General features: G+C 47.1%; 1 protein-coding gene across 2 annotated transcripts in view; it reads right to left on the bottom strand.

The window, feature by feature from the left end:
* The window catches only part of LOC137538288 (pyrethroid hydrolase Ces2e-like), an 83,803-nt gene extending 69,696 nt beyond the window's left edge, over nucleotides 1-14,107 (bottom strand). For both annotated transcript variants that reach the window (XM_068260369.1, XM_068260370.1), the window contains exon 1: nucleotides 14,037-14,107. In XM_068260369.1, the coding sequence (XP_068116470.1) occupies nucleotides 14,037-14,103 (67 nt within the window). In that variant the 5' untranslated portion in view covers nucleotides 14,104-14,107. The remainder of the gene's footprint in view (nucleotides 1-14,036) is intronic.
* Nucleotides 14,108-28,000: the final 13,893 nt, after the last annotated feature.

The following is a 28,000-nucleotide window of genomic DNA, read 5'->3' as shown; positions in this document are numbered from 1 at the left end:
CCGCATAAAAACAGTAGCACTTTGCACTTTTAAGTGTGAATGGGCCCAAAAGACTGCTGCACGTGGAATGGGTTCTGCTGCTACTCACTGGAGAAGAGCTCATCTCAGAGATAAAACTACTTTTTAGTGCTGCTGCGGGATAATCTCACAAGATAACCTCCCTGGGGTATTACTTTAATGGGAAGAAGTATTCTAAATAAGCAATCACTGAACAATTACACTCTTTCATTCGAGTCTATAGAGGAGAGGCGATGAGGAAGTAGAAAAGATAAGCAGGGGGAAGGAGTCACTAGTAGTTGCTAAACAACTGAATTTTGAAAGGTACGGTACTTACTAAATTGTGCAATTGAAAAAAACCACACACCTTATTTAAAAGGGAACCTGAGGCTGGTTTCACACTACAAACCAGCATCAGCGATGCGGTGCCGATGCCGCACAGCAACAACACCAAAAACAGATCTTCAGGCAACACTGCCTTAGTACATGGTGTCCCCTATCTGGGCACCAGGCCACCAGCCAAACAGGAAGTGATGCATGCTTGGTCACTTCCTGCTTCAGGGTATGTGGAAGCCTATTGGAAAAATACTCTACGTATGCGTGCCAACTTTTTACAAAAAAAAAAAAAAAAAAAAAAAGTCGCCATAGATATAACTTCCAGACCGACACCTGTCCTCAAGGCCCACCAACAGTGCATGTTTTGTGGAAAGCCACAGAGGTAGTTAATCAGCTCTCAATATAAAACAAGAACCAGTCGCGCTGGGTACAGTTTGTAATGTATATCAATTCACCTCTAATAAATAATCAAGGTCATCCAATCTGGTAAAATATATATATCACAATTTATTCAAAATACATATAGCATATAATGTCCACTGTGGGGTTGAATAACTGATTATCACATAAATTACATTGAAACAATTTAACTGAAGCAATGCACACAGTTCAATCGCTCTGATGCATATATATATATATATATATATATATATATATATATATATATATATATATATATATATATATATATATATATATATATATATATATATATATATATATATATATATATATATATATATATATATATATATATATATATATATATATATATATATATATATATATATATATATTTTCCCTAAAATCTCTATATGTCACATTCGTATCCACACAGTCATACAGACCTTCCAATGTGCAATACTAAAAATTTTTGAAAAAAATGAATAAATAAAAAATGTAAAAATATGTAGGAGGTAAAAATAGAGGATGTGAAGTCTCTATAGTATATCCTCCTTTATTATGGAGGGTAAAAAATGAAAAAATAAATGAATGAAAAAATTATACATATTTTCTGTAAGAGAGTGTGATCACTCTAGATATGATGTAGCAGAAAAAGTTTCCTGTTGGTATTAGGATATATTGCAGCCCGTGGTTCCCTCAGATTCCTTAGGGAGATATGATGGAGGCGTAGTAATATATATGTGCACACTCTCATCCAACATGGATCTGCAACTATCAAGTTTCAGGTTAGTGTGCCAGATGTACTCACGCCCCTAAACACTGATAGATCGGGTCAGAGCTCCGGCCGGCAGCTCGCCCGCTTGGATCCGCTGTATCTTCGGTCCGTCCGCTGTTAGGACACAGTGCTTCCGGGTCGCGGCTCGTTCTCTTCCGGTGACGTCACCAACTCTTCACGTCCTCTATTGCGTCCTCTGTTGCTAGGTTGCGCTTGAGTATAGCTAAACTTCAAAGCGAACTCTCCACGCTGAAGGAATTGGGAAAAAAAAACCCTTGATTATGTGTATAATAAATATAAATGGACGTATGCGAGGATAAAATTCCACACATCTTACTATTAAGGGGGGGTTGGGTTTGTATCAGCGTTTGGGCATAGACACATAATCAAGGTTTTTTTTCCCAATTCCTTAATTTATGGTGGGTGCTCCCTATTACTAGATATATATGTGTGTATACATATATATGTATATCTGGCTTTTCTAGATAGGACCAACACATGTGTATTTCTGTAGGGAATACAAACTATATGTAACGAATACTTCTATACACAGGATCTATGAGAGACTTATACTAATGGAGGACATGGACACTATGACCCAGGAAAAACCAACCCCTCAGGAGAGGAGGAGCTAACAGGACACATATACCCAGGCACGGCCGTTCACAAGTTTGTAGGCTTTGAGAAAGGCGGCCGTAGACCGCTGAAACGCGTTAGCCCTTGTACGCACTCCGCACTATCCTAAATTGCTACAAAAACAAAGACTCTGGCACTGTATGAAAAGTACGAATGGTCAGCGTGGAGAGTTCGCTTTGAAGTTTAGCTATACTCAAGCGCAACCTAGCAACAGAGGACGCAATAGAGGACGTGAAGAGTTGGTGACGTCACCGGAAGAGAACGAGCCGCGACCCGGAAGCACTGTGTCCTAACAGCGGACGGACCGAAGATACAGCGGATCCAAGCGGGCGAGCTGCCGGCCGGAGCTCTGACCCGATCTATCAGTGTTTAGGGGCGTGAGTACATCTGGCACACTAACCTGAAACTTGATAGTTGCAGATCCATGTTGGATGAGAGTGTGCACATATATATTACTACACCTCCATCATATCTCCCTAAGGAATCTGAGGGAACCACGGGCTGCAATATATCCTAATACCAACAGGAAACTTTTTCTGCTACATCATATCTAGAGTGATCACACTCTCTTACAGAAAATATGTATAATTTTTTCATTCATTTATTTTTTCATTTTTTACCCTCCATAATAAAGGAGGATATACTATAGAGACTTCACATCCTCTATTTTTACCTCCTACATATTTTTATTTATTCATTTTTTTCAAAAATTTTTAGTATTGCACATTGGAAGGTCAGTATGACTGTGTGGATACGAATGTGACATATAGAGATTTTAGGGAAAATATATATAAGCATCAGAGCGATTGAACTGTGTGCATTGCTTCAGTTAAATTGTTTCAATGTAATTTATGTGATAATCAGTTATTCAACCCCACAGTGGACATTATATGCTATATGTATTTTGAATAAATTGTGATATATATATTTTACCAGATTGGATGACCTTGATTATTTATTAGAGGTGAATTGATATACATTACAAACTGTACCCAGCGCGACTGGTTCTTGTTTTATTGTGATATTTTTTGTATGGGGTGAGTGGGTCCCCCAACTATACCAGGTCTGCTGCAGGGTAAGATTAGAGACTCCCAAAATTATTTACATAAGCGCCCTCCAACCCTAGAGAAAAGTTAATCAGCTCTGCTGAGACACTAATTACCTCACCTGTGCATGTTTGTGGTTTTATGCAAAACATGTACTGTTGGTGGGCCTTGAGGACAGGGTTAGGGAACTCTGATGTAGAGCTTTGGACCCGATCTATGGAGGCTTCCTTGTCCGCTCTCCATCTCCTGGGTCCGCTGCTGTCCCCCATTGACATTACACACCTTAGGGACTCTTTGAAAGGCTTCAGAATCACTCACATCCCAGAGCCCTTCTGAAGACGGACGCATCCGTACTGCGCATGTTGGAGCGTGGACTCACGTGTGCCCAGTATGGATCCGCTCCTCTTAAAAATTACTCAGGGACCTAAGAACTTTCAAAGTCTGCACAAGTAGTCCTAAAGCCACGGTAGGACAGTGGTGGAACATCATATGACCTGCAGGAGGGGACGCCGGACACTAGAGGGAGTGCTGGGCATCGATGACAGGAAGACGCACATCGCTGGACTCTGGTGGAGCAGGTGAGAGAGGCCTTGACACTGACGCCTATACTCTGCAATATATGCAGGAGATATGAACAAGTAACAATTGCTACTGCTCTCTGCAGCTCATTACAGCTTAGATGCTCTCAGGGCCGGGCCGAGGCATAGGCTGGAGAGGCTCCAGCCTCAGGGCGCAGTGTAGGAGGGGGCGCAGAATTCATTCAGCTGTCATTCCTAATTGTGTTTGAAGCAGAAAGAAATAAGAAAAGGGGATACATGGCAGTGACTGCAAGCCAGATAACTAGATATTAAGGTGTGGGGGAGGTTGTGGGCCCTGTGGAGCCTCTTAGTGTAATAGCAATCAGTGTGTGACGGCTGGGGTGGGAGGGATGAGGGAAGGGCCTCTTAGTGTAATAGCAATCAGTGTGTGACGGCTGGGGTGGGAGGGATGAGGGAAGGGCCTCTTAGTGTAATAGCAATCAGTGTGTGACGGCTGGGGTGGGAGGGATGGGGGAGGGGCCTCTTAGTGTAATAGCAATCAGTGTGTGACAGCTGGGGTGGGAGGAAGGGGAGGAGTCTCTTAGTGTAATAGCAATCAGTGTGTGATGGCTGGGGTGGGAGGGATGGAGGGGCCTCTTAGTGTAATAGCAATCAGTGTGTGACGGCTGGGTTGGGAGGGATGGAGGAGGGGCCTCTTAGTGTAATAGCAATCAGTGTGTGACGGCTGGGGTGGGAGGGATGAGGGAGGAGTCTCTTAGTGTAATAAGAATCAGTGTGTGATGGCTGGGGTGGGAGGGATGAGGGAGGAGTCTCTTAGTGTAATAGCTATCAGTGTGTGATGGCTGGGGTGGGAGGGATGAGGGAGGAGTCTCTTAGTGTAATAGCTATCAGTGTGTGATGGCTGGGGTGGGAGGGATGAGGGAGGAGTCTCTTAGTGTAATAGCTATCAGTGTGTGATGGCTGGAGTGGCAGGCATGGAGGGGCGCACTTTGGTGTCTCAGCCTTGGGTGCTGGAAGACCTTGTCCCGCCTCTGGATGCTCTAATTATCTGGATTCAATTTGAATGAAATTCATATGGGTTTCATCCGGAGCTCTTCCTTGCTCATGCAGGAAGAGGAAATTATCCAGAGTACAGATTCCAAGCTTGTGAAGAAGTGCAATTAGTGCTTAGGCCTGGTGCACACCAAAACCCGCTAGCAGATCCGCAAAATGCTAGCAGATTTTTAAACGCTTTTTTTTATTTTTATGAGGCGTTTTGCTAGCGTTTTGCGGATTGCTGCTGCGGTTTTCAGTATAGTAGATTTCATATATTGTTACAGTAAAGCTGTTACTGAACAGCTTCTGTAACAAAAACGCCTGCAAAACCGCTCTGAAGTGCCGTTTTTCAGAGCGGTTTGCGTTTTTCCTATACTTAACATTGAGGCAGAAACGCATCCGAAATCCAAAAAATGCCTCACCCAGGCATTTTTCGTTTCTGCAAAACGCCGCCTGCTCTGGTGTGCACCACCCCATTGAGATACATTGACCAAGCAGATCCGCAGCCGCAAGCGGATCTGAAAACGCGGAAAAAGCCGCTCGGTGTGCACCAGCCCTTACAGTGTGTTTTTTAAATGCACACCTGACAGCAAAAGGAATGTAAAGGTCATATTTATTTACATTAAATTACAAAATGATTTCTCAAGCACCGGTCTTGGTTTCTGGGAAATTCTTTGTGAAGATTAAATTCACTTGCATTGCCAGTTCATCTAATCCTTCAGTAATCCTGGAAATTTGTACGCTCTTGTAAGCCATCCTTAAAGAGACTCTGTAACATCAAAAACCTCCCCTGGGGGGTACTCTCCTGGGGGAAGCCTCCGGATCCTAATGAGGCTTCCCACGCCGTCCTCTGTCCCACGGGGGTCTCGCTGCAGCCCTCCGAACAGCCGGCGACAGACCAGACTGTAAATTCAATATTTACCTATGCTGGCTCCAGCGGGGGCGCTGTGGCTGCTTTCTGCTCGGAAATAGACGGAAGTACCCGATCTCAGTCGGGTCCGCTCTACTGCGCAGGCGCCGGAAACTTGAGTAGAGCAGACCCGACGGCGATCGGGTATTTTCCGTGTAGTTCAGAGCCGACAGAGCGCCTGCGCAGGAGCCGGGAAGGTAAATATTGACGTCATCTTTCTCGGAGGGCTGCAGCGAGACCCCTGAGGGACGGAGGACGGCGTGGGAAGCCTCATTAGGATCCGGAGGCTTCCCCCACCCGAGGTGAGTACCCCCCAGGGGATTTTTTGAGGTTACAGATCCTCTTTAAGGGCTTGTTCACACTGCAGGCAGTTTCGGCTTTTTTTTTTTTTGCCCGCGTGTGGTTTTTAAACCCCCCCCCCCCCCCCTCCGCATATCAGCGCGGGTCATGCGCTGTCAGTTCAGTAAAGCGGTGCATGTACCATTTTTTAGGTGATTCCGCCTCAATGGAAAGTATAGGAGAAACGCAAAGCGCTCACAAAATTTGTGTAGTGATTGCATTTTTAAGAATACATACATTGTATTTATTATTTTCCGGGTCAAAGAGTTCACTTCCTGACTTGTGTCAGGAAGTGAATTACAAAACCCCTTGGAAAAAAAAACACTTAGAAAACCGTATATTACAATAACGAATTGCCCGGGTATGTATTTGGCTGGTGTTTGCTCCGCCCACTTTTCTAACCCTAACACACAATTACTCAATGACCAAGTTTGTGAGCTTTGCAGTCTTTGGCATCATTAATTTGCATTGAAATGAAACAAATCTGACTGTCTGTTTGTGGCTCCACCCCCTTTTCTGAATTTGTACCCCACTCACCCAATGACCAACTGTACCAGGTTTGAGGCTTGTGCCATTAACAGTGCAAGAATGGCAGCAATTAAGTATTACCCTTGAAAATCAATAGGTGAATTTTGATTGGCTGTTGTAGGCTCAACCCACTTTTCTGAATATTAATCAGAGTCACCCAGTGACCAACTGTGCACAGTTTGAGAACCCTGCCATTAACAGTGTAAGGGCTGGTTCACACGGACGGTTTTTGCGGCGTTTAAGATGCTGCGTTTTTTAGGATCTACCGCAGTCCCATTCAAGTGAATGGGAGTATTTACAGTTGGCTTTCATGAAAGCCTGGCGGTAGATCCCGGCGTTGCGTCTCATCTCAAAAGAAACATGTTGCTTTCAGAGATGGTAAACACCAGAAAACAATTGCAGAGACCCAAACCACTAGCCTTGAAGGCTTCCCAAAAGCTAGCGTCTAAACGCTGGCGTTGGAACATGGCGCCAAGCGAAAGCTCGGCAGAAGCCCGTGTCAACCAGCCCTTAGAATGGCTGCAGTTTACATTTTCCGAGTGACATTTGTATTTGTTTCCACCCACTTTGGTTATTGGGATAAAAAGTATCCTATGTGTTATTCCAGGTAATGTACTATGTGTGTGCCAAATTTCATTCACATCCGTTCAGCCATTGTTGTGTGATTGAGTAACAAACATCCAAACGTTCGCATTTATAGGATCAGTGGGATGAATTGAATCCGTAGTACGGATAATATAACATTAGTAGCAAAGAAAAAAGCCTCATGTTTATTTTTATATATACTTTTTAATTTGGTTGTATAATTTTCTTATATCTATTACATCATGTCACAGTTGCAATTTTAAAACCACACTGGCTGGATAGTATACTGGTTAAGGGCTCTGCCTTTGACATGGGAGACCAGGGTTCGAATCCTGGCTAGGGTCAGTACCTATTCAGTAAGGAGTTCAAGGCAAGACTCCCTAACACTGCAGGGTGGCCTCCTGAGCGCGTCCCAGTGGCTGCAGCTCTTGAGCGCTTTGAGTCCGACAGGAGAAAAGCGCTATACAAATGTTTGGATTATTATTATTTATTAGATTTTATGCTATAAAACAAAGCAGAAACAATGCCCCTTTGAACTCTCCAGCAATAAAACCTTATCTCAAGCCGTCTCTGAGGCTGGTTTCAGACTACCAGCTGGCGGTAGCGGGGGAACGTCAATCTGTCCTTGCATCAGAGATACGGCGTCCCTTCCGTCCTATGGTGCCGCGTCGGTATGAACAGCCCCATAGACTTTAATTGGGCTGCGGTTAAATTACCGCACTAACACTGAAAGGCTGCTCGCTGTTTCTTGGCTGTTTCAGTGCTTCTGAAAACAGGTCTGTATGCGATCCTATGGGCTGAATAGCTCAGAGAGGCTCTTTTGCATAGATAACAACTGAAGTTTAGGGGCTGGTTTACACTTGGCGATTTCTCAGCGTTTTGCTCATCGCCGGCGATCAGCAAAGTGCTGCCACTAACGTGTCCCTATGGATACATTCACACTGCAGCATTTGTGATTTTTCATCAATCGCAAACGCGCTTCATACAGCGTTTCAGGGGCGATTGCGCTGTGATTCTCATTCTATTACATGGGAATCACAAGTGCAAATTGCGCTGAGTCGCGAGAGTTTGCCTACAAATCGTGATCGCAGAGCCGAACGTAATCGCGGACAAGCGGCGCTCCAAGCGCAGAGAGTGAATTATCTCTCATTCTTTCTGTACTGGAAACAATATGAAACTTTGCTACGCATGTTCTATTTCTTAGCTATACTACACAAACAATTCATTATATCATGTTTATTTTCGCTTCAGTTTGCTTTAGCTGTAAAGACTGAAATCAGTCAAGACTAACTTTACAATTGTTTAGAGAGATAACACAATTGACCACGCGGTTATCTGACAGAGGGTGAATTGTCAGCTTGGAAGATCGCTGACTCACGCACATTCAGATCCCCTGTTACCCAGTGGCATCTGATACACAACGAGCTAGCATTGCATAATACAGAGTGCTCATTGTCCAGACACGCTATAAACTGGCAGGCGGTACAACAGTATCACACAGCAGCGCATGTTCCATCACAAGCATTAGCAGCTGTTCTGCTCTCCACCAATGTCAGGTTATCAAACTTTACATATCCACACACCTGTTCATCCATCAGATAGATCCCTGCCTGACCAAATCTGCTCAGAGAGGGATCTGTTACCTTCCACACACTGCAGACAGATTTACAATGAATGTCACCATGGAATGATCGATCTGGCCACATCGATTTGTAGCAGATTTAATGTGAGTGATTGAGTCAGCAGAAAAATTTGATAAGTGTATGGTCACCTTTAAGCTACCCATACGCTACAATCATTTCCAGTCGAAATACAGCAGATTTGATCACTGTGATTTAATCTGCTGTGAAATCATTAACCGATTGATTTCCACCCAAAATCGATCGATTCAGTCAATCTGTCCAGGCCAAAAATTTTACTTGATCGCCGGGGTGTCGGGAGCGTGTCGTTAAATACAGTGACGCAGGGATGAGCAGAAACTACGCCCAGTGCGAATTTATGCATCGTAGATGACGCGTAGCAAAGTACCGCTACACGTAGCTTACGCCCACTATGCGTAGTTAACATGTGTATTGCGTAGTGAACTACGAATGCGTTACTCGCGTCTAATTTTCCGCATGCGATTGTATGCTTACAAATTTACGTATTGGAAAGGGGAATGTACGCATAGAAGAGTTTCCGGGCTAAGCAACAAGAGAAATTAATGCATAACATTTTCTGCATACGGGCATAAGCATCCGCATTCACTACGCTTCGCACAATTGCGTATTTTAACACGTAGTCTACGAAATGCATACAAAGCGCATATTTGATTTTGAAGCCGTAGTTTGGCAAAGTGTAATTGTGCAAAACTATGCGTAGTTCCAGCGTAGTGAAGTTGGCCGACTACGACCATCCCTGCTGAGTGACGACTGACGCAGCAATACATCACCTGTCCGACCAGCGAGAGTCTCCGCTGTCTCTCATTTCACTGGCTACCTATAGAATGGAAGGTCCTATTCAAGATCGGCCTACTGACATTTAAATCCCTGAATAATCTAGGCCCTGGATACATGAAAGATATGTTGCAGCTACATAGCAATCCCCGCATTCTCAGATCCACAGATTCTAATAATCTAATCATACCCAGAGTCCACTTGGAAACTTTTGGTCCCAGAGCCTTCTGTCATGCTGCCCCTACGTTTTGGAACTACTTACCTCAACAGATCAGGACAGCTCCATCCCTGGACGTGTTTAAATCCAGACTGAAAACCCACCTGTTCAGTTTGGCATTTGCAGAAATATAACTTTTGTTGTGTGTGAATACTTCATCCTACTAATTACTGAATCTGAGAGAGCCTAAGCGCTTGGAGTCCTATGGGAGAAAAGCGCTATACAAATGTTATTGTATTATTATATTTCTTCTGGCTTCCTCCATCTTCTCTTTACTTCCTGTCCCGTCCTGTGAGAAAGCGAAGTTCAAACAGTAGAAGGCGCTCTACTGTTTGTACTATCTGCTTGTTACAGGACGGGACAGGAAGTGAAGATGGAGGACGCTGGAAGAAATGAGAGACTGCAGAGACCCGGGGAATAGCGCCGGCGGACAGGTAATGTATTGCGGCTGGCCGGGGAGCAGAGGGCGGTGAGGCAGCGTCAGTTCCACAGGTAGTGAATAGATTTCATGCTGAAATAGATTCAAAGTCTCTGTGCAGTGTGTGGGAAGCCATTAGATCCCTCTCTGATCAGAGAGGGATCTGTTGGTCAATCTGGTGGCAATCGACCAGTGTATGGCAGCCTTTAAGCCCCATCTACACATCTCGGACATGTCAGATCAAATCGAATCAAAAAAATTGTATAGTGTAGATGTGACTTTAGAGTCTTCTACTATCAGTAGTGATAAGCAAAATATTCTCCTGAAAAGATCATCAGCCCCACCCAGGAAACTGTAGTTGGGATTAGCATATTAAAGCTTGTAGCAGCCCTTCCAGTTAATCAGCCGCTGTGATATTTATCTCAATGCAATTACTATCGATTGCACGAATACCGCAGTCAATTGAATTTGCTGCATGTAGCATCGATCCTGTCCGTGGTACCATTTTACCCTGGGAGATGAATCGCGAAACAGCCACGCAACAACGGGAACCCTTTTCTGCTGGATAGCAGAAAAGTTTTGAATTGGCTAAGGCCACATACACACATCAGACTATAGTCTTTTGAAAATGAAAGATCACAGACCAATTGTACCCCCTTCCATGTAGTATGAGAGCCATACTCTACACAGTCTATTCTATGGAGCTGCACTCCACATCAGACAGAAATCTTTGCAAGATGCTGCACACAAAGATGCTGTACAGACACAAAAGATCAGTATCTGCAAAAGATCTGTTCCTGCCAAAGATCCGTTCCTGCAAATTGCATTCAGTCTATATGAGATCTGCAGATCCTCATACACACCTTGTTAAACTGACATTCATCTGCAGGTCAGACAATCATCTGCAGATCTTAAAATCCATCCTGGTGGATCTAATCTGCAGATGAATGTCTGTTAAACAAGGTGTGTATGATGATCTGCAGATCTCAGACTATGAATGCATTTTGCAGGAACAGATCTTTGGCAGGAACAGATCTTTTGCAGATACTGATCTTTTGTGTCTGTACAGCATCTTTGTGTGCAGCACCTTGCAAAGATTTCTGTCTGATGTGGAGTGCAGCTCCATAGAATAGACTGTGTAGAGTATGGCTCTAATACTACATGGAAGGGGGTAAAATTGGTCTGCGATCTTTAATTTTCCAAAGACTATGGTCTGATGTGTGTATGAGCCTTAACCGAGACACCCGTAGCTGCCTGTCTGAACTGGCCCACACTTCCACTCTTAAGGTGCGTACACACGTCAGATAAAAATGAAAGATCACAGACCAATTTTACCCCCTTTCATGTAGTATGAGAGCCATACTCTACACAGTCTTTTCTATGGAGCTGAACTCCCCATCAGATAGAAATCTTTGCAAGATGCTGCACACAAAGATGCTGTACACATGCAACAGATCAGTATCTGCAAAAGATCTGTTCCTGCAAAAGATCCGTTCCTGCAAAATGCATTCAAAGTCTATGATATCTGCAGATCTCGTACACACCTTGTTTAACGGACAATTATCTGTAGATCAGATCCACCAGGTTGGATCTTCAGATCGGCAGATAATTGTCTGATCTGCAGATGAATGTCCTGTAACAAGGTGTGTATGAGATCTGCAGATGTCATAGACTTTGAATGCATTTTGCAGGAATGGATCTTTTGCAGGAACAGATCTTTTGCAGATACTGATCTGTTGCATGTGTACAGCATCTTTGTGTGCAGCATCTTGCAAAGATTTCTATCTGATGGGGAGTTCAGCTCCATAGAAAAGACTGTGTAGAGTATGGCGCTCATACTACATGAAAGGGGGTAAAATTGATCTGTGATCTTTCATTTTTATCTGACGTGTGTACGCACCTTTAGCGTGAGAGTAATTAGCTTTCGCTCATTACTACCAATACTCATACCTCCCAACTTGAGATAAGAAAGAGGGACACTTAAAGAGGAACTCCAGTGAAAATAATGTATAAAAAAAAGTGCTTCATTTGTAAAATTATGTATAAATGATTTAGTCCGTGTTTGCCCATTGTAAAATCTCAGTTCACACTAGAGCCGAGCTGGAGGGGGTTGCAGCCAGGAAAGGGGGCAGCGGGCAAAGCAGGGGGGAGGGGGAATCACCCGCTAATTGCTTAAGTGGGAACGAGCCCTTATATACAGATCGCTTAGGCAGCAGCTCCCCATTTCCACGTGTTGCACCCTATTTGCAGCCCCTTTTTCCATGTGCAGCAATCCCTCTTCCATGCCCAGCCGCCCCTTGGCCAGCTGCCGCACAAGGCACAGGCCTTGGTAGCCTTCCCAGAAATCCAGCTCCAGTCCAATGTGTCCATTGGGGGGGGGACGGAACATACTTTTCCAAGCTGCACAATTTTATGCTATATATATGACAAGTCCGACAGATATGTAGTGCAACAGGTATGTAAGTACTCTCAACACGGAGTTTGTGCTGTGGACAGTCAGTCTATGCGCTGTCACCATCCACAGCATGAACCCGTTGTTACGTTGTCATGCTGCTTGTTGCCTGAATTCCTGCTGGTGTCAGCTTTTTGGACCTTACAGGAACTTCCGCTGTCCACCAGCAGAGGTCTCACCTCCTGTGTGGAACTCTGTGAACAGTCATCTGACCATTGTGCAGTATTTAGAGGGCAACTGAGGTGAGAGGGATATGGAGGCTGCCATATTTATTTACTTTTAAGCAATACCAGTTGCCTGGCAGCCCTGCTGATCCTCTGCCTCTAATACTTTAAGCCATAGCCCCTGAACAAGCATGCAGCAGATCAGGTGTTTCTGACATTACTGTCAGATCTGACAAGATTAGCTGCATGCTGGTTTCTGGTGTGATTCAGACACTGCTGCAGCCAAATAGATCAGCAGGGCTGCCAGGCAACTGGCATTGTTTAAAGGGAAATAAATATGGCAGCCTCCAAATCACGCTCACTTCAGATCCCTTTTAAGGCTGCTTCTGGCAAAAAAACATTGCTAGACCATTTTGTGCTGTAGGCCTTGTGTTCTGGTCACCCATCCTTGTTCCTAGCTCCTTGCAGCCCTCAGTATCCCCCCTGGTCATGCAGCCCCCAGTATCTCCCCCCTCCCCCCCCCCCATAGTGACCCCAATCCCCAATGGTCCCGGCCTGGTCTCCTGGCCACAATACCAGCAGGATAAGGATTACCTGGAGATCGGTCTACAGCAGCAGGCAGCTAAAAAGCTCCGCAGTGACAAGTTCCAGTTTTGGACACAAACACTTCCAGAGAAACTAAAGATTCTATCAGACGCCTCTACAAGCAAGAAGGAGCAGTGACAAAAATCTGTCCTGGTCATTTTCACATCTGCACCTCCAACAAATGTAATAAATAAAAGTCACTGGCTAATAAGCAACTTGCGCATTTTGTTAAGTAATGGAAACAAAACCAGGTTATGCAGCCCCCAGTATCCCCCCTGGTCATGCAGCCCCCAGTATCCCCCCTGGTCATGCAGCCCCCAGTATCCCCCCTGGTCATGCAGCCCCCAGTATCCCCCCTGGTCATGCAGCCCCCAGTATACCCCCTGGTCATGCAGCCCCCAGTATTCCCCCCCCCCCCAGTTATGCAGCCGCCCAGTACACCCCCTGGTCATGCAGCCCCCAGTATACCCCCTGGTCATGCAGCCCCCAGTATACCCCTTGGTATTCCCCCTGGTTATGCAGCCCAGCCCCCAGTATACCCCCTGGTCATGCAGCCCCCAGTATCCCCCCTGGTCGTGCAGCCCCCAGTATCCCCCCCCAGTTATGCAGCCCCCAGTATACCCCAGGTACTCACCTGCAGACAGCCCAGCCAGCAGCAGCACCAGGCAGCAGAGAGCAGCACCTCTACCAGCAGCCTCCATCCCTTCTCCTACAAGGACTGACAGATAGAGCTGCTCCACACAGTACATAAACCAGAGTACAGGGCAGCCCCTGCATTGTGATTGGCCAGTAGTACCATTACTCACTGGCTGATAAACACTTAGCAGGGAGGTTCCCTTCTATATTAGGTCATACAAAGTTTCTGCACAGTGCTTGTAGTCATTTGTATAGCGTGTTTCTATCAGCTTTGTGCTCACATTCCATTGCTGTTTGCCATATCTGTATATATCATTACCTGCACACTGCAGAGGGATCAGATAGGAGTTCTGAACTCACCATGAGGCTGTAAAATCACCTGTGATTACCATTCATGACTTTACATGTTCTGCTTCTACCTTATAAGTCTTTTTCTAACATTAAATATTGCAGGTGCTATATGCCTAGGCAGATGTCAGCAGGGCCGGTTTTAGCTACAATGGGGCCCTGGGGCAAAAGTAACTTGAGCACCCCCCCCCCTTCCCCAAGCCCCACCCGAGCAGAAAATTTACCATCCAGGGCCTGCAAACTGGCCGCCAAGCACCATTTCTCTCCCCCCCCCCCCCCCTTCCACCCACAGTCACAATCAGGGGCGTAACTAGAAATCACTGGGCCCCCCTGCGAATATTTGGATGGGGCACCCCCCCTCCCCATAGGTGCCAAATAATCGTAATGGGGCAGCGTTTCACTGTAAATTAATTGTAAAGTGGGCAGCATTTTACCAGACAATCGTAATGTGGGCCAGAAAATCGTAATGTGGGCAGAGTTCACCAGAAAATCGTAATGTGGGCCTTTAGAAAATCATAATGTGGGCAGAGTTCACCAGAAAATCATAATGTGGGCACCAGTCACCAGAAAATTGTAACGTGGACAGCATTCACCAGACAATCGTAATGTGGGCAGCGTTCACCAGAAAATCATAATGTGGGCAGAGTTCACCAGAAAATCATAATGTGGGCAGAGTTCACCAGAAAATCGTAATGTGGGCACCAGTCACCAGAAAATCGTAACGTGAGCAGCAGTCACCAGAAAATTGTAACGTGGACAGCATTCACCAGACAATCGTAATGTGGGCAGCGTTCACCAGAATATCGTAATGTGGGACAGAAAATCGTAATGTGGGCAGAGTTCACCAGAAAATCGCAATGTGGGCAGCAGTCACCAGAAAATCGCCATGTGGGCAGCAGTCACCAGAAAATCGCCATGTGGGCAGCAGTCACCAGAAAATCGCAATGTGGGCATCAGTCACCAGAAAATCGCAATGTGGGCATCAGTCACCAGAAAATCCTAATGTGGGCAGCAGTCACCAGAATATCGTAATGTGGGCAGCAGTCACCAGAAAATCCTAATGTGGGCAGCAGTCAGTCACCAGAATATCATAATGTGGGCAGCAGTCACCAGAAAATCCTAATGTGGGCAGCAGTCACCAGAAAATCCTTATGTGGGCAGCAGTCACCAGAAAATCGCAATGTGGGCAGCAGTCACCAGAAAATCGCAATGTGGGCAGCAGTCACCAGAAAATCGCAATGTGGGCAGCAGTCACCAGAAAATCCTAATGTGGGCAGCATACACCAGAAAATCGTAATGTGGGCAGCAGACACCAGAAAATCGCAATGTGGGCAGCAGACACCTGAAAATCGTAATGTGGGCAGCAGACACCAGAAAATCATAATATGGGCAGCAGACACCTGAAAATCGTAATGTGGGCAGCAGACACCTGAAAATCGTAATGTGGGCAGCAGACACCTGAAAATCGCAATGTGGGCAGCAGACACCTGAAAATCGTAATGTGGGCAGCAGACACCTGAAAATCGTAATGTGGGCAGCAGACACCAGAAAATCATAATATGGGCAGCAGACACCTGAAAATCGTAATGTGGGCAGCAGACACCTGAAAATCGTAATGTGGGCAGCAGACACCTGAAAATCGTAATGTGGGCAGCAGGCACCTGAAAATCGTAATGTGGGCAGCAGACACCTGAAAATCGCAATGTGGGCAGCAGACACCTGAAAATCGTAATGTGGGCAGCAGACACCTGAAAATCGTAATGTGGGCAGCAGACACCAGAAAATCGCAATGTGGGCAGCAGTGACCAGAAAATCGTAATGTGGGCAGCAGACACCAGAAAATCCTAATGTGGGCAGCAGTCACCAGAAAATCGCAATGTGGGCAGCAGTGACCAGAAAATCGTAATGTGGGCAGCAGACACCAGAAAATCGCAATGTGGGCAGCAGACACCTGAAAATCGCAATGTGGGCAGCAGACACCTGAAAATCGTAATGTGGGCAGCAGACACCAGAAAATCATAATATGGGCAGCAGACACCTGAAAATCGTAATGTGGGCAGCAGACACCTGAAAATCGTAATGTGGGCAGCAGACACCTGAAAATCGTAATGTGGGCAGCAGACACCAGAAAATCATAATATGGGCAGCAGACACCTGAAAATCGTAATGTGGGCAGCAGACACCTGAAAATCGTAATGTGGGCAGCAGACACCTGAAAATCGCAATGTGGGCAGCAGACACCTGAAAATCGTAATGTGGGCAGCAGACACCTGAAAATCGTAATGTGGGCAGCAGACACCAGAAAATCATAATATGGGCAGCAGACACCTGAAAATCGTAATGTGGGCAGCAGACACCTGAAAATCGTAATGTGGGCAGCAGACACCTGAAAATCGTAATGTGGGCAGCAGGCACCTGAAAATCGTAATGTGGGCAGCAGACACCTGAAAATCGCAATGTGGGCAGCAGACACCTGAAAATCGTAATGTGGGCAGCAGACACCTGAAAATCGTAATGTGGGCAGCAGACACCAGAAAATCGCAATGTGGGCAGCAGTGACCAGAAAATCGTAATGTGGGCAGCAGACACCAGAAAATCCTAATGTGGGCAGCAGTCACCAGAAAATCGCAATGTGGGCAGCAGTGACCAGAAAATCGTAATGTGGGCAGCAGACACCAGAAAATCGCAATGTGGGCAGCAGACACCTGAAAATCGCAATGTGGGCAGCAGACACCTGAAAATCGTAATGTGGGCAGCAGACACCAGAAAATCATAATATGGGCAGCAGACACCTGAAAATCGTAATGTGGGCAGCAGACACCTGAAAATCGTAATGTGGGCAGCAGACACCTGAAAATCGTAATGTGGGCAGCAGACACCAGAAAATCATAATATGGGCAGCAGACACCTGAAAATCGTAATGTGGGCAGCAGACACCTGAAAATCGTAATGTGGGCAGCAGACACCTGAAAATCGCAATGTGGGCAGCAGACACCTGAAAATCGTAATGTGGGCAGCAGACACCTGAAAATCGTAATGTGGGCAGCAGACACCAGAAAATCATAATATGGGCAGCAGACACCTGAAAATCGTAATGTGGGCAGCAGACACCTGAAAATCGTAATGTGGGCAGCAGACACCTGAAAATCGTAATGTGGGCAGCAGGCACCTGAAAATCGTAATGTGGGCAGCAGACACCTGAAAATCGCAATGTGGGCAGCAGACACCTGAAAATCGTAATGTGGGCAGCAGACACCTGAAAATCGTAATGTGGGCAGCAGACACCAGAAAATCGCAATGTGGGCAGCAGTGACCAGAAAATCGTAATGTGGGCAGCAGACACCAGAAAATCCTAATGTGGGCAGCAGTCACCAGAAAATCGCAATGTGGGCAGCAGTGACCAGAAAATCGTAATGTGGGCAGCAGACACCAGAAAATCGCAATGTGGGCAGCAGACACCTGAAAATCGCAATGTGGGCAGCAGACACCTGAAAATCGCAATGTGGGCAGCAGACACCTGAAAATCACAATGTGGGCAGCAGACACCTGAAAATCACAATGTGGGCAGCAGACACCTGAAAATCACAATGTGGGCAGCAGACACCTGAAAATCGTAATGTGGGCAGCAGACACCTGAAAATCGTAATGTGGGCAGCAGACACCTGAAAATCGCAATGTGGGCAGCAGACACCAGAAAATCGCAATGTGGGCAGCAGACACCAGAAAATCGTAATGTGGGCAGCAGACACCAGAAAATCGCAATGTGGGCAGCAGACACCAGAAAATCGTAATGTGGGCAGCAGACACCAGAAAATCGCAATGTGGGCAGCAGTGACCAGAAAATCGCAATGTGGGCAGCAGGCACCTGAAAATCGTAATGTGGGCAGCAGACACCTGAAAATCGTAATGTGGGCAGCAGACACCTGAAAATCGCAATGTGGGCAGCAGACACCTGAAAATCCCCCTGCAGAATTTCAGAGCGGGCCGCCTTCTCGCTCTAGCGGCTGACGTCACTTCCGCTTCCGGAAGTGACGTCAGCCGCTAGAGCGAGAAGGCGGCGATGGAACGCAAGGAAGAAGGTATGTATCCCGCCGCCGCTGCTGCCCGGTGCCCACACACATTCACTAGCTGGAGGGGGGCGCAGAGGGGAGAGCCCCGAGGTGAGGGAGAGGGGGGAACTTCCCCTCTCCCCGCCGACTGTGGGCAAGGCTTTCCCCTCATGCTGCCACCCCTCCAGCCCCCAAAAAACGGCCCCGAGCGGGCCCCAGGGGGGGGCCGGGCCCCCCCGCGGGCGCAGGCGCTGCAGGGCCTATTGTTACGCCCCTGGTCACAATATTATTGGTGTCCATGATACAGTGGGTTGCAAAAGTATTCGGCCCCCTTGAAGTTTTCCACATTTTGTCATATTACTGCCACAAACATGAATCAATTTTATTGGAATTCCACATGAAAGACCAATACAAAGTGGTGTACACATGAGAAGTGGAACGAAAATCATACATGATTCCAAACATTTTTTTACACATAAATAACTGCAAAGTGGGGTGTGCGTAATTATTCGGCCCCCTTTGATCTGAGTGCAGTCAGTTGCCTATAGACATTGCCTGATGAGTGCTAATGACTAAATAGAGTGTACCTGTGTGTCATCTAATGTCAGTACAAAAACAGCTGCTCTGTGAGGGCCTCGGAGGTTGTCTAAGAGAATATTGGGAGCAACAACACTGTAAAGTCTAAAGAACACACCAGACAGGTCAGGGATAAAGCTATTGAGAAATTTAAAGCAGGCTTAGGCTACAAAAAGATTTCCAAAGCCTAGAACATCCCACGGAGCACTGTTCAAGCGATCATTCAGAAATGGAAGGAGTATGGCACAACTGTAAACCTACCAAGACAAGGCCATCCACCTAAACTCACAGGCCGAACAAGGAGAGCGCTGATCAGAAATGCAGTCAAGAGGCCCATGGTGACTCTGGACGAGCTGCAGAGATCTACAGCTCAGGTGGGAGACTCTGTCCATAGGACAACTATTAGTCATGCACTGTACAAAGTTGGCCTTTATGGAAGAGTGGCAAGAAGAAAGGCATTGTTAACAGAAAGCATAAGTCCCATTTGCAGTTTGCCACAAGCCATGTGGGGGACACAGCAACCATGTGGAAGAACGTGCTCTGGTCAGAAGAGACCAAAATGGAACCTTTTGGCCAAAATGCAAAACGCTATGTGTGGCGGAAAACTAACACTGCACATCACACAGAACACACCATCCCCACTGTCAAATATGGTGGTGGCAGCATCATGCTCTGGGGGTGCTTCTCTTCAGCAGGGACAGGGAAGCTGGTCAGAGTTGATGGGAAGATGGATGGAGCCAAATACAGGGCAATCTTGGAAGAAAACCTCTTGGAGGCTTCAAAAGACTTGAGACTGGGGCGGGGGTCTATATCAAAAGGGCGCCGGTAAAAAAGGGCGCCTGGTGGAGCCCATATATACCAACTTCGGCTACAAAAAAGGCGCCTGGTGGAGCCCATATAAAAACTTTGGTTACAAAAAAAGGCGCCTGGTGTAGCCCATATAAAAACTTCGGCTATAAAAAAACTCCGGGATGTGTAAATTACTATTCCCCCTCCAGGGCACCATGGATAGTGGGGGAATGAAATAATTTGGCTTACAGTGCTTGTAACCCATATAAAAACATAGGCTACAAAAAAAGGCAATAATATGGGCTACAAAGGGGCACCTTGCTGTAGCCGAAAACCTTGTAGCCGAAAAAAATATGGGCTACAAAGGGACGCCCTACTGTAGCCGAAAACCTTGTAGCCGAAAAAATATGGGCTGCAAAGGGGAGCCCGCTTGTAGCCTATATCAAAACTCGGGCGCCCTTTTCTACACCTTGTAGCCCATATTTCCAGAAATAACATTGATGTCTATGGCGGCGCCCTTTTCATACAGGCAGCTCGGGCGCCCTTTTCAACCGATACCCTGGGGCGGAGGTTCACCTTCCAGCAGGGCAATGACCCTAAACATAAAGCCATGCAGCCCCCAGTATACCCCCTGGTCATGCAGCCCCCAGTATACCCCCTGGTCATGCAGCCCCCAGTATACCCCCTGGTCATGCAGCCCCCAGTATACCCCCTGGTCATGCAGCCCCCAGTTGTCACGCTTGGAGGTGTATTCTCCACAGTCAGCATGCAACACATAAGCTGACGTGAAGGAGGTACACACACCAGCACAAGGAATCAGGATATCCCCAGTTTAGTGGAGGAGAGGACTGACTCCAATAGGAGATTGTGGCGCACAGAGCCGATGCAGATCCGAACAGCCACAAACAATACTTTCGTGAAAACGTCTCAGCGCAAAGTAGCGCTGAGCGCATAAACCAGAACTGAGGAGATCAGGACAGGTAGACAGAATGAACGCTTGCTTAACTAGCCACTACTTAGTGACAGCAAGCGTCCACAACAAGACAGACTGGAATGAGGCAGCCAATGCGTTTGCAGCGATGGCGTGCCTCACAAAGACAGGACAGGATAGTCAGGAAATAGCAGGATCAAGATAGATGAACGTAACACAGATAAATATACAATAAGTATGTTTTCCTAGCGTATTACAATTACAGCTATCAATGAAACTATTTGTAATGTCTGACTAACATATGTATATATCGGCAATGAACCGATATATGACATAAGCAGGAACACTGACTAGAACTGGAGCAATACAGGGAACAGGACTCAGAAGGATTCGCTATCTCTTCGCAGAGATGAACGCAATCCACAAACGGAAACAGGACAGGATTGAGAAGGATTCGCTATCTCTTCGCAGAGATGAACGCAATCCACAAACGGGACCAGGAACAGGATAACTAGCTCAGCACAGGTGATCACGATACGCGCATCCACCAAAACGTGCTGGAACTGACTAACTGAACACAGGATATAAACAGTTCGTGTACGTATATATCAGCGTCACTGATGTATCAACGTAACACGAATACAAGGAAAATAATGAACGTGCTGGTATGCATATATATGGGCAATGAACCAATATATGATGCAAAACCAGCAAAGTATCTTTAGAACAAGAAACACGGTCTGGGGCTGAGCAACAGCAAGACTAGCTTACACTGAACCTATGATAGCCCAAGGAAACCCTGCAGGAAGCAGATCTTTATAATGAGGTCATCCAATGGGAGCAGACATGCAGATTCCCACACAGGTGAATGATAATCAGTCACAAGCTGACAGCAGGGAAAGACAGACAAAGCTATGCAGCTTGCATGGAAAGAGATCAGAACTGCCTCAGCAGCACTACTACTGCCAGCAATACCTGCTGCAGCAGCGATCATAACACCAGTATACCCCCTGGTCATGCCGCCCCCAGTATCCCCCCTGGTCATGCCGCCCCCAGTATCCCCCCTGGTCATGCAGCCCCCAGTATCCCCCCTGGTCATGCAGCCCTCAGTATACCCCCCTGGTCATGCAGCCCCCAGTATCCCCCCTGGTCATGCAGCCCCCAGTATTCCCCCCCCCAGTTATGCAGCCCCCCAGTATACCCCCTGGTTATGCAGCCCCCAGTATACCCCCTGGTCATGCAGCCCCCAGTATCCCCCCTGGTCATGCAGCCCCCAGTATTCCCCCCCCCCCCCAGTTATGCAGCCCCCCAGTATACCCCAGGTCCTCCCCTGCAGACAGCCCAGCCAGCAGCAGCACCAGGCAGCAGAGAGCAGCACATCTACCAGCAGCCTCCATCCCTTCTCCTACAAGGACTGACAGATAGAGCTGCTCCACACGCGTCCATCTGAAAATGGCGCCTGTGAATAATGGCGCACAGTGTTGCCGCTAATCCATTTGCCGCTTATCGCTATTTAACGTTAAAGCCTTATTGTTATTTAGCGTTAAAGCCTTAACGTTATTTAGCATTAACACACAGAACCCTCTCTGTACCTATCCCTAACCCATAAACCCCCCCTGGTGGTGCCTAACCCTAACCACCTCCCTGGTGGTGCCTAACCCTAACCACCCACCTGGTGGTGCCTAACCCTAACCACCCACCTGGTGGTGCCTAACCCTAACCACCCCCCTGGTGGTGCCTAACCCTAACCACCCACCTGGTGGTGCCTAACCCTAACCACCCCCCTGGTTGTGTATATTGTACTGTAACTATACCTAACCCTACTCTCACACAGAACCCTCCCTGTACCTAACCCTAACCACCCCCTTGGTGGTGCCTAACCCTAAGACCCCCCTGATGGTGCCTAACCCTAAGACCCCCCCCCCAGTGGTGCCTAACCCTAACCTTGACAGTGTTACATTAAATCCATTTCCCGTTTTGCAGTTAAATAACGTCTGCAGTTTGGCTTATGTAGGGCGCTATTGATAAATAACGTTACTGTGTGCCGTTTTTCTTCTTTTTTCCCTGTGCGCCATTATTATGCAGTACTAACGATAAATAGCGATAAGCGTATCTTTTTAATGCGGCGCCATTTTTATGCATAGGCGCTGTGCGCCATTATTCACTGATCCCGCTCCACACAGTACATAAACCAGAGTACAGGGCAGTCCCTGCATTGTGATTGGCCAGTATCATCACTCACTGGCTGATAAACACTTAGCAGGGAGGTTCCCTTCTATATTAGGTCATACAAAGTTTCTGCACAGTGCTTGTAGTCATTTGTATAGCGTGTTTCTATCAGCTTTGTGCTCACATTCCATTGCTGTTTGCCATATCTGTATATATCATCACCTGCACACACTAGAGGGATCAGATAGGAGTTCTGAACTCACCATGAGGCTGCAAAATCACCTGCGATTACCATTCATGGCTTTACATGTTCTGCTTTTACCTTACAAGTCTTTTTCTAACATTAAATATTATAGGTGCTTTATGCCTAGGCAGATGTCAGCAGGGCCGGCTCCAGCTACAATGGGGCCCTGGGGCAAAAGTAACTTGAACACCCCTCCCCTTCCCCAAGCCCCACCCGAGCATAAAATGTACCATCCAGGGCCTGCAAACTGGCCGCCAAGCACCATTTCTCCCCACCCACCCACACTCACAATATTATTGGTGTCCATGATACAGTGGGTTGCAACAGTATTCGGCCCCCTTGAAGTTTTCCACATTTTGTCATATTACTGCCACAAACATGAATCAATTTTATTGGAATTCCACATGAAAGACCAATACAAAGTGGTGTACACATGAGAAGTGGAACGAAAATCATACGATTCCAAACATTTTTTATATATAAATAACTGCAAAGTTGGGTGTGCATAATTATTCGGCCCCCTTTGATCTGAGTGCAGTCAGTTGCCTATAGACATTGCCTGATGAGTGCTAATGACTAAATAGAGTGTACCTGTGTGTAATCTAATGTCAGTACAAATACAGCTGCTCTGTGAGGGCCTCAGAGGTTGTCTAAGAGAATATTGGGAGCAACAACACCGTAAAGTCTAAAGAACACACCAGACAGGTCAGGGATAAAGTTATTGAGAAATGTAAAGCAAGCTTAGGCTACAAAAGGATTTCCAAAGCCTTAAACATCCCACGGAGCACTGTTCAAGCGATCATTCAGAAATGGAAGGAGTATGGCACAACTGTAAACCTACCAAGACAAGGCCGTCCACCTAAACTCACAGGCGGAACAAGGAGAGTGCTGATCAGAAATGCAGTCAAGAGGCCCATGGTGACTCTGGACGAGCTGCAGAGATCTACAGCTCAGGTGGGAGACTCTGTCCATAGGACAACTATTAGTCGTGCACTGTACAAAGTTGGCCTTTATGGAAGAGTGGCAAGAAGAAAGGCATTGTTAACAGAAAGCATAAGTCCCATTTGCAGTTTGCCACAAACCATGTGGGGGACACAGCAACCATGTGGAAGAATGTGCTCTGGTCAGAACAGACCAAAATGGAACTTTTTGGCCAAAATGCAAAACGCTATGTGTGGCGGAAAACTAACACTGCACATCACTCTGAACACACCATCCCCACTGTCAAATATGGTGGTGACTAGTGTTGGGCGAACAGTGTTCGCCACTGTTCGGGTTCTGCAGAACATCACCCTGTTCGGGTGATGTTCGAGTTCGGCCGAACACCTGACGGTGCTCGGCCAAACCGTTCGGCCATATGGCCGAACTAAGAGCGCATGGCCGAACGTTCCCCGAACGTTCGGCTAGCGCTGTGATTGGCCGAACGGGTCACGTGGTTCGGACCCGAACGCGCTCTGATTGGCCGAACTGTCACGTGGTTCGGGTAAATAAATACCCGAACCACGTCATATCTCCGCCATTTGTCTGTGGGTTTAGCTTTGGGTAGGCAGGCAGGGTAGTTCGCGCTCCAGCCACGCTAGCCAGGGTCCCCCCCAGTCATTGTGTGTCGCTGCTGGGAATAGTAGTACACCGCTCGCTCAGCATTCTGTTTACTGCCACTCTGTGTACCTCGCTCAGCCACACTATATAGCATTCTGTTTACTGCCACTCTGTGTCTGCTGGGAATAGTAGTACACCGCTTGCTCAGCCACACTATATAGCATTCTGTTTACTGCCACTCTGTGTACCTCGCTCAGCCACACTATATAGCATTCTGTTTACTGCCACTCTGTGTCTGCTGGGAATAGTGGTACACCGCTCGCTCAGCCACACTATATAGCATTCTGTTCACTGTTCTGTGTCTGCTTGGAATAGTGGTACACCGCTCGTTCAGCCACACTATATAGCATTCTGTGTACTGTTCTGTGTCTGCTGGGAACAGTAGTACACCGCTCGTTCAGCCACACTATATAGCATTCTGTGTACTGTTCTGTGTCTGCTGGGAACAGTAGTACACCGCTCGCTCAGCCACACTATATAGCATTCTGTTCACTGTTCTGTGTCTGCTGGGAATAGTGGTACACCGCTCGCTCAGCCACACTATATAGCATTCTGTTCACTGTTCTGTGTCTGCTGGGAATAGTGGTACACCGCTCGCTCAGCCACACTATATAGCATTCTGTTTACTGTTCTGTGTCTGCTGGGAACAGTAGTACACCGCTCGCTCAGCCAGAGTATATAGCATTGTGTTTACTGCCACTCTGTGTACACCGCTCAGCCAGACTATATACCATTGTTTACTGACACTCTGTGTACACCACTCAGCCACACTATATACCATTGTTTACTGACACTCTGTGTACACCGCTCAGCCAGACTATATACCATTGTTTACTGCCACTCTGATTCTGCTGGGAACAGTAGTACACCGCTCGCTCAGCCAGACTATATACCATTGTTTACTGACACTCTGTGTACACCGCTCAGCCAGACTATATACCATTGTTTACTGACACTCTGTGTACACCACTCAGCCACACTATATACCATTGTTTACTGACACTCTGTGTACACCGCTCAGCCAGACTATATACCATTGTTTACTGCCACTCTGATTCTGCTGGGAACAGTAGTACACCGCTCGCTCAGCCAGACTATATACCATTGTTTACTGACACTATATAGCAGACTATATAGCATTGTGTGTACACCGCTCAGCCAGACTATATGCCATTGTTTACTGACACTCTGTGTACACCGCTCAGCCAGACTATATACCATTGTTTACTGACACTCTGTGTACACCGCTCAGCCAGACTATATACCATTGTTTACTGCCACTCTGATTCTGCTGGGAACAGTAGTACACCGCTCGCTCAGCCAGACTATATACCATTGTTTACTGACACTCTGTGTACACCGCTCAGCCAGACTATATACCATTGTTTACTGCCACTCTGATTCTGCTGGGAACAGTAGTACACCGCTCGCTCAGCCAGACTATATACCATTGTTTACTGACACTATATAGCAGACTATATAGCATTGTGTGTACACCGCTCAGCCAGACTATATACCATTGTTTACTGACACTCTGTGTACACCGCTCAGCCAGACTATATACCATTGTTTACTGCCACTCTGATTCTGCTGGGAACAGTAGTACACCGCTCGCTCAGCCAGACTATATAGCATTGTGTTTACTGCCACTCTGTGTACACCGCTCAGCCACACTATATAGCATTGCGTACTCTGCCAGTCAGTGTGTATATTGCTGGGATCAGTAATACTCCACTCACCGTCAACCACTATATGAGCTCAACATGAGTTCCCCAGAGACCTCCGCTGTGAGCAGCACTCCCAACAACAGCAACAGCCAACGCCCCACGCAAGCTATAACATCCACCCCAGCAGCCAGTGGTCAGCAGCAGCCCTCCCCGGAGGAGAACGTTGTGTCCATCAGTCCGTCGCCAGAGCGATTAATGAGGGCTGCCATTGAGGAGATGATGGGGCCTGATGTGGAGGAGGAGGTCTGGCTCAGGCCAGCATCCCAAGTTAATGTTGAGGACGATGAGGGGTCTGTGTCTGGGGATGTTGGGGTGGCAGAGGTGGTGGGTGGGTCAGACTCAGGAGAAGAGTTGTATGATGAGGATGATGATCGGGACCATCTGTATGTGCCTCAGAGTCCGACCCCGGAAAACATGTTGTATCGTGTGTTTAGGTACTAAAATCTGCGTTCCCTCCCAGTAGTGTTGGGCGAACAGTGTTTGCCACTGTTTGGGTTCTGCAGAACATCACCCTGTTCGGGGTGACTATATAGCAGACTATATAGCATTGTGTTTAATGCCACTCTGTGTACACGGCTCAGCCACACTATATAGCATTGTGTTTACTTCCACTCTGTGTCTGCTGGGAACAGTAGTACACCGCTCACCCGCCACTGTATAGCATTGTGCTCTGTGTCACTGCTGACAATAGTGGTACACCGCTCACCCACCACTGTATAGCATTTCTGTACTGCCACTGTACTGCTGCCAGTCAGCGTGTACTTTAAGGATAAGTGAAATGAGGAAGAAATCCGGTGAAAGAGGGAGGGGCAAGGGAAGAGGTGTTTCCCCTGACGGTTCACGTACAGGCCACAGGGGAGCACCCAAGAAAACCCACTCAATACTGCCCATGTTGTCCAGGACAACAACCCTCACAGATCCAAAAGAACAGGACCAGATAATTACTTGGATGACCTCTCAAGCGTCCAGCAGTGGGTTAAGCAGCACCAGCACATCACGCACGAGGTCCGAGTCCTCAGCCAGTTAAAGTCTGGGCTTTCTTTGAAGACTGCACTGAGGATGTTACCATGGCGATTTGCAAGGTGTGCAAGACCCGCCTGAGCAGGGGGAAAAGTATTAACAACCTCTCCACCACCAGCATGAGCCGCCACATTCTATCCAAACATCCCACTCTGTGGGCAAACGCGGCAGGACAGGGTACCACCAGCAACACTGCCTCCCTTGGGTTCACCAGACTCACCACCAGACCCGCCTCAGCAGCAGCAGTAGCCCAGCCATTGCGTGGTTCACAACATTCACAAACATCAGACGATGCTGACACTGTCACTTTCCGGACTAGTGCTCTTGAGGTCTCCCAGTGTTCATCAAACACAACAACCAACAGCCCTTCGGTGTGCAGCGCTACGGTTGAGTTGTCTGTTTCTGAGATGTTTGAGCACAAGAGGAAATTGCCAGCAAATGACCCCCGGGCCGTGGCAGTAACAGCCAGCCAGCATAGCCAAGCTTCTGGCCTGCGAAATGCTGCCATAT

The sequence above is a fragment of the Hyperolius riggenbachi genome, chromosome 11 (assembly GCF_040937935.1).
Source record: "Hyperolius riggenbachi isolate aHypRig1 chromosome 11, aHypRig1.pri, whole genome shotgun sequence".
NCBI classification, from domain to species: domain Eukaryota; kingdom Metazoa; phylum Chordata; class Amphibia; order Anura; family Hyperoliidae; genus Hyperolius; species Hyperolius riggenbachi.
The sequence above is the reverse complement of the archived record's forward strand: the minus strand, read 5'-3'. Positions and strand labels throughout refer to the sequence as shown.